Source organism: Lepeophtheirus salmonis, chromosome 14, assembly GCF_016086655.4.
Source record: "Lepeophtheirus salmonis chromosome 14, UVic_Lsal_1.4, whole genome shotgun sequence".
In the NCBI taxonomy this organism is placed as follows: domain Eukaryota; kingdom Metazoa; phylum Arthropoda; class Copepoda; order Siphonostomatoida; family Caligidae; genus Lepeophtheirus; species Lepeophtheirus salmonis.
Window position 1 is genome coordinate 19,844,196 of NC_052144.2, and position 7,471 is coordinate 19,851,666.

General features: G+C 31.3%; 2 protein-coding genes across 2 annotated transcripts in view; both read left to right on the forward strand.

Moving 5' to 3' along the window:
- Nucleotides 1-4,249, forward strand: part of JTBR (jumping translocation breakpoint protein JTBR) — a 34,191-nt gene extending 29,942 nt beyond the window's left edge. Inside the window, exons 2-4 of the mRNA XM_040724727.2 lie at nucleotides 342-511; nucleotides 1,898-1,991; nucleotides 3,820-4,249. Coding sequence (XP_040580661.1) covers nucleotides 342-511; nucleotides 1,898-1,991; nucleotides 3,820-3,982 — 427 coding nt within the window. The 3' untranslated portion in view covers nucleotides 3,983-4,249. The remainder of the gene's footprint in view (nucleotides 1-341; nucleotides 512-1,897; nucleotides 1,992-3,819) is intronic.
- A 65-nt stretch (nucleotides 4,250-4,314) lies between these two features.
- Nucleotides 4,315-7,203, forward strand: LOC121129059 (glutathione S-transferase C-terminal domain-containing protein homolog). The gene is made up of 5 exons (XM_040724725.2): nucleotides 4,315-4,561; nucleotides 4,712-5,125; nucleotides 5,867-6,285; nucleotides 6,354-6,599; nucleotides 6,663-7,203. Exons 1-5 carry the CDS (start codon nucleotides 4,348-4,350, stop codon nucleotides 7,170-7,172), a joined length of 1,803 nt encoding a protein of 600 aa, XP_040580659.1. The 5' UTR covers nucleotides 4,315-4,347; the 3' UTR covers nucleotides 7,173-7,203.
- The last annotated feature ends 268 nt before the right edge of the window (nucleotides 7,204-7,471 follow it).

Sequence of the window (7,471 nt, forward strand, 5' to 3'; positions counted from 1 at the left end):
TCGAAATATAGGGATAGATTGGGTTAGAAAGTATCATTTAAGACGAACTGAAAAAAAAAAAATCGACCATGCACATTATTACAATTAATTCATACCATTTTGATTTGACCCTTTCTTTTTAATCTTGAAACACATTTGTATAAAAAACATGAGTGATGTCCCAGTACTTTCGAAAATGACTGTATCTTATAAAAAAGCAGCATAAATATTTACGGTTTTAAACTGAAGTAGCTTGCATTACAACTGTATTTAACGGATAATTGCTACGAATTTAAACTCAACTTGTGTCGCTTCACGATATTTATATCCAACAAATATATATTTTTTGTTTTGTTTTACAGGATATTTGTTCTTGTGGTGATAATTGAGTCAAAATATCTTCACACGCCTGATGAAATGAATAACTCAGTTGATATACATGACTTTCACCCCATTTTGAAAGAAAAACTCTCTTCTGAATGTTGGAAAAATGAAAGTTATAGTGTCATAAAAGAATGCGATGTTTGTACAGGTTGGTAATTGATATTAGCGTTGTGTTCACTTTAATAATTATTAACTCGGTTGTACTCGACTTGAATTGATGGTTTTGTACTCAAATCGTGGCTCAGAAACGCTGTTTCTAAAGCATGGTTTCCCAATCTGCGGTATTATTACTCCTAGTGGTACATTTGCTTATATCAGCAAGGTCTTATAAGAAAAAAAAATCTTTAGCGGTTCCCAAAAAATTTCAAAAATTTAATTTTTTGGAAAAAAATTTAAAATATTAACTTTTTACTATGCTGCATAAATTTCCGGAATGACTTTTTTAAAGAAAATGAATCTTTCAAAAAAAAAATTTGTACCCTTTTTTCGCGTAATTTTTTTTCATTCTGACCAAAAAAAATCCAATAAAAAGCAAAAATTCCTTAATTTGGGGGTGGGGGCACATTCTCTCCAGCTCACCCCCTGGGAATCCTCCTGATCAGTCATGATAAAGTATATCTGAAAGAGTCGATTGAACGGGTATTGCAGATGATCTATTTTGGTAATGACCTGCATCATTCCTCATCTCGCATAAACATCTTCAGTTGTACACAAACAGGGAACGAGCAAAGTTATTTACAAAACAAAAACTTTAATAATTGTAATTTTTGTGTGAATACCTGTAGATTTCTGAATTTTTTTTCAAAAAATTTGTTATTTGAAATTTCATTTTTGAAATTTTTTTTCTAAAAATGTAACTTTTTGTCCAAAAAATTAAATTGACTATGACTATGGATTTTTGATTTTTTTTTCAAATACTTTAATATTTGAGATTTAATTTTTTGATATATTTACCAAAAAATTTAATTTTTCAAATTTTTATAATAGTCATGGATTTTTGGAATTTTCTTCAACAATTCTTAATATTCAAAATTTAATTTTGGATTTTTTTTTCTCAATTTTTTTATTTATAAATAGCTATAGATTTTTGAGATCCGCAGCTATTCACATTTTTTTCTTTTTTTTGATAAATAATGTCAAAAATTTAATATTAAATAATAAATTTTTTGGAATTTTTTTCTCCAAAAATCCATAGCTATTCCCAAAAAAAAAATTTTTTTTCCTTCTGTTTCATAATTTACCGTAATGAAAAAAAATATATTTTTATTTTCGCGTAAAATTTTTTCATCCTGTCCCTAAAAAATTCTAGTAAAAAGCATTTTTCTTTTTCCGTATGGACTCCACTGAGGTACAAATTGAATTATTGTTTGGAATAAAAATTAATTAATTGGCATTGAGCCCATTCGTAGCTTTATAATTTTGTATCTTTTCATATATTATAGCGACTCGGCTTGGTTCGATTCTAGTAAACACAACACTAGTTGAAATTGTTATAAAACTTGGCCCATGTTTGTATTGTATTATTTTGTTTCAGCTAACGAAATCAAATTGAATAGTCCTCTTGTTTGTGTTCAGTATGGCTACAAAGAAAAAGTGAAGTGCTCAAGCGGCAAGGAATCTTATCGAAGGTAAGGATATGATTAATGTCAGCCAGTTTTGTCTTTCTTTTGGGTCTGTATAAATTACAACAAAGTTATCTATCTCTCTTTTTCCCTATATTTTGATATAAATGGGAAAACTAAGGAAGGAAAAAGTTTTTTTTTTTTCATTCATCACTTCTTTTATGATTATTGGCTTTGTGCATATATATATATACAATTACTAGTTGCCTAGAGTTATTAGGCGTCGATGAACACACTTTTTTAATTTTATAGACGATAACACCCAAAGAAATTCTCTGTCTTATTCCCCTTTTTTCATGAGCACACTCAAACTTTCTTAGATGTTCTATCACAAAGAAGAAAAGAATGTTAAAAGGGCTTGATAATTTTTTTAAATGTGATGTGGTGAGCTGTAGAGGACTTTAGTCTCTAGAGGGCTCACTGGCTGTGCTTCACCTACACACGCTCGTTGCTAAACCCATTTACTGTTGCATTCATTATTTTATATATTACAGGCTCCACGGAAAATCCTGTTAAATTAATATAATATGTTAGGTTGCGAGATATTATGTTTAAACTCTATTTGCGTCGAAATAAACAGTTTTGAACAAAATAACAGTTTCGTTAATCACAATGGAAGCCAAGAGAGAGGCTATAATCAAGGAGTACCTGTATGACAAATATCGACCGCTATCTTGAGGAACCTAAAGAAACTGGTGGTCTACCCCATGCTCATCAAGAGAACCATTGAGAGGTATGAGGAGACTCAATTTATCAAGGACATACCCAAATCATACAGACCAACGTCAAAAAGGACGCACAGAGTCGTCAAGGCAAGGATTGCAAGAAATCCCAGGAGGAACATCACCAAGAGGGCTATGGATTTCAACTTTGTTGCAACATCAATGAGAGACCTTATCTCAGATGACGTTGGAATGTATCCCTACAAATTGAAGAAGCAGCAACAAATCTCAAGCAAGGTCAAGCTAAAACACTTGGGAGAAGTAATTTCATTCTTGAGAAGCTGAGGACTGGCACGGCTCCCAACATTGTGTTAAGTGATGAGAAGATTTTCATTATGGAACAGGCGTTTAACTTCCAAAATGATCGGATTCTGGCCAGAAAAAGTGAGTTGGGTGACCATGGAGTCAACTGAGGGCAAAAGTTACTGTCTGGGGTGGTTTGGGTGGCTGTGACTGAGACAAGGAAGTCCCCTTTGGCGAGCCTGTTTGAGCTCCAGTAAGAATTTGGACGACCTGAAGGTCAAACCGATGGCTGCCTCGGTCTCTATCCCGTGGAGATGGTGCGTGCAGTATGCAAGTCCTTTCTATAGAGACTTCGGGCTGTGATCAAGACTAAGGGTTACCATTTTGAAGGAAAGTTATGTAACATGTTTTTGGAACTTGTATCGACCTATGTTTATAATTATATGCAAATTATGTAATTAGTTATATCATTAGTACTTTAATAAACATTTAACAGAACTTTCCGTGGACCCTGTAATCATAAAAAACACTTTTACATAATTTTTTTAATCCTACTTTTAAGATGGGGATTGTTTAAAGAATAAAAAATGAATCTAAACAATAATAAGCGCAAATTACCAGAATCCTAGTAGATATTTCAGAATTCAGAGGACTGAAATCATTTTTTGATTTTCCACTCAAAGGTTAATTCATCTTTTGGCTTGAATTCATTTGTACAAAATCAGTTTTTCCCTGTGTAATCAGTGTATGTGAATTACTAAACAGTATATATAGGTATATTTAAAAAAAAAATCAGACTTAAAAAAAGTAATAAATCCTAATTTGGACTCAATATGTCCAAAAATAACCTAATTATTAACTAATTTCAGTTGCACTCGAGTAACTTGGATTGAAGATAGAAATTTTTGGAGGTTCGAATGGACCATGATCATTTTTGCATCTATATTTTCTTCAGGAGTATACATTCGTCAAAAACAACTAGATCATAAATCCTATCAAAGACTTCAAAAACAAATGATAGACAATGCATAGTGAATAACTTGAATAAACTATTTTTATAATTTGTTATTTCTTATCAGAAAAAAATACTACTATTTATAAATGATTTTGTGATATTACTTTTTCTCAATATTTTTCGAACAGACGATACCAATGAATAGCTAAGGTCATTAGACACTTGTTGTACTATGTCTTTTTTATATTATGTACATGTGAAATGAATCATGTAGTTAACCATTCTTATATATTATAATCTTTGACAAATACAATTTTTTGGGTAAATAAATTTAATAAAATGTATGCAGAAAAGCATCTTTATTCACTTGGATTAAATCTAAAAATATACATATACTTATTTATTTTTAGTCATTCCAAATTACAAGATTCTATAAGTAAAAATGAACGTGGATGAAATGGTACTCTATCTGGAGAAATCCTCTTCAAATCCAGTCACTGATGAGGATGGGACTTTCAAGGGTCTCTCTCTAAATTCCTTTATATGCCTATACGTTCTTGAATATCTCGGAATACTAACTAAATCCTCTAATAGATGCCTTAAGATTTGTTTTTTACATACAAAAAATCAACGCCAATTAAAAACCGAGTTTGCAGGTAAATCTTGTGTCTCGGGCTGATGATTGGCTTAATTCCCTAAGCTCCTTTTAATGAGTTCATTTATCCTTTGGCATTTGGGATAGATATGCTTACTAATATCACTATCAATGAATATTTACTAATTAATAACTTTTTCTACTATAATAGGAACGAAAGACTCCTCTAAAGATTCCTATGACATCAAACTCTCAAATTATAAATGTAAAATAGTAGTTGACACGAAAAAATCTGTATGTGTGGCACTTCCCGCCCTCCATACTCCTCAAAACAACTACTATGTTGGTGGGCTATGTGCGGTACTTAGATACATAATTTCCGAATGGGATTTGTCGAAGGAGTTTAAAGGAATTTTGGGTCATAATAGTGGAAATCTCTCTTCGCCAGCAGAAGTATCCACATGGACTAGATTTGTAGAAATTGATTTACCCTCCGTTGTTCTCTCTCCTGTTGATCTCATAGATGTTCCACAGCACTTGGCAAGGTTTGAAATTCATATGAAACAACCTATCAAAGTTCATAACATCAGAAAAAGGATCAAAAGTGTGGACATAAATACAAAGGGTTCGTATACATCTTCTTCGTTTTTTAAACCTACGTATCCCTTTACTGCCGGATTTACCGAATAATGTTAAGTAAATAAAAATACCTTTAATGGTTACAAAAATAAAAAATAAGAATGGTCTAATTCATCCAGTAATTATCTATATAAGTTAATTACACATTGTTTCAGATTCTAAACCATTATATATACTTGTAGCGGACATTAAATTTCAGTTGTCCATGTGAGGTATATTTTGGTGTACTAAAATTATAAACATATTTTTTTAATAGTAATAATAATTTAAAAAAATGAATTCTAGATAAAAGAAGTTTTAGACTCGGTCCAACACTGCATTTTTGTCCCGGTTCGGTTTTAATAGACCAATTTGAACTTATATTTCGGTCCAAATTTAATCTGTAGACCGAAATTATTCAATTTGTGGATCGAAATATCCTTTTTTTTTAACAAGTCATTTTGCCCCCTTGAATTTATTTTCTAAAAAAAATGATCATAATAATTTCGTGGGACTAGATCAGTGCCATACTTATCTTCTAGCAATGAATTGAACTAACCTGAATTGAAACTTTTTTTTTTAAATTCTAAAAAGTATTTTTTTTTAATCAGTTAGTCTGTGTTTAATATCAAAATGTGTTGTCAATCTTTAAAAAAATAAAAAAAATATCGATAGGGTCTCTAAATATATCATTTTGCATCGATATACCTACTATATAACAGAAAAAAATATATAATATTTTTACTAGATGATGACGCTGAGGATCCAATAATTGAATATGCTCGGAATAATCATAAATATTGCGAAGGTCCAGATCTTTTATTGTCTGATCTCATAGTGTACCCTATGATGTATCTCATTTTTGATGAATATCCGATGTCTCTTGCTAATTCCATTCCAACAGTACATCATTGGTTCATTAAGTCAATGGGTCGTTATGCTACTTTGATGTTCAATAAAATTTTTCTCAGTCCTGATGCTATACAAACAGAAATAGGAAATATTTCCCTTGATGGGTCATCCACAAACCTCTTAAAGTTTCCTCAGGATATGGACTTGAATGCCTCTTTTTATAAGTCTGACTCAAAGCAAAGTACTTCAAACGCACGCGTGTACACCAAGCAAAGTGATATTGATAATGTGTTAGCTATTTTAGAAAATGGAAAGGTAACTTTTTATCGTGAATAAACTCGTATAAAAATGTGCTCAATTAATTATTATGAATCTTTTAAAAGTTGCGAGAGAAGGTATTACAAAAAACTATTTTAAACCTTGAACCTATTGATTGGAGCTCTGTACCAGAAGAAATTCATCCTAAAGGTGGCGGTCTCCCACCTCATCGTATTGAGAAGAAATGTCAACAACTAGAATGTCTTTATACCGCTGTTAAGGGCCTTCATCCGAAAAAGGGTGATATCATAGTTGACTTTTGTTGTGGTGCTGGTCACCTGGCCTTAGTTTTAGCTCACTTTTTACCTCAGGTAATTTAACTAATGTTTTTATTTCTTATTACATCTTTTGAAACAAATAAATTTATTTTAAAGTGTGAAATCTACCTGGTTGAAAATAAAGCAGAGTCCATTAGGCGTGCGAAAGATCGAGCACAAAATCTCAAGAATGTTACCTTTTTCCAATGTAACATGGATTATTTCAAGGGAGGTTTCAACATAGGAGTGAGTCTTCATGCTTGTGGTGTTGCTACGGATCTTGTCATATCTAGATGCTTGTCCGAAAAGGCAAAATTTGTATCATGTCCATGCTGCTATGGTTCTGTTTCAGATAATCACATTTTGGAATATCCCAGAAGCAATGCATTTAAAGAAGTTATAAAATCAGAAGAATACTACATTTTGTGCCATGCTGCAGATCAAGTTCATCCAGAAGGAAGTGATAATTCTATTGAAAAGAGTATTCAAGGACGAAAAGCCATGCAATTTGTTGACTCTGACCGCCTACTTGAAGCATCTGAATTGAATTATAAAGTAGTACTTAGTCGACTTTATCCAGAAAGTTGTACTCCTAAAAATAATCTTTTGATAGGAGATTTTCTCTAAAAATAAACGGATTTACTTTTTATAATTCAAATTTGATCTTTATTATTTCACAATACATATGTACATATTATTTGTAAGAGAGGGAGCGGGTCCAGGGGTCCCTCAGCAAGGAACATTTTATAGTCTTTAAAAATCTAAAACAATTGCAAAATTTAGAAAACATGCAAAGAAATTCAAAAATTTTTATAAAAAAATCTCATTTAAGAAAACTCCTCTTTTAAAAAAAAGTTCATAATAAAAAAGATAATCCATTCATAAAAAAGGTTATTTAAAAGAAGTAAATTAATGATATTTTCTTC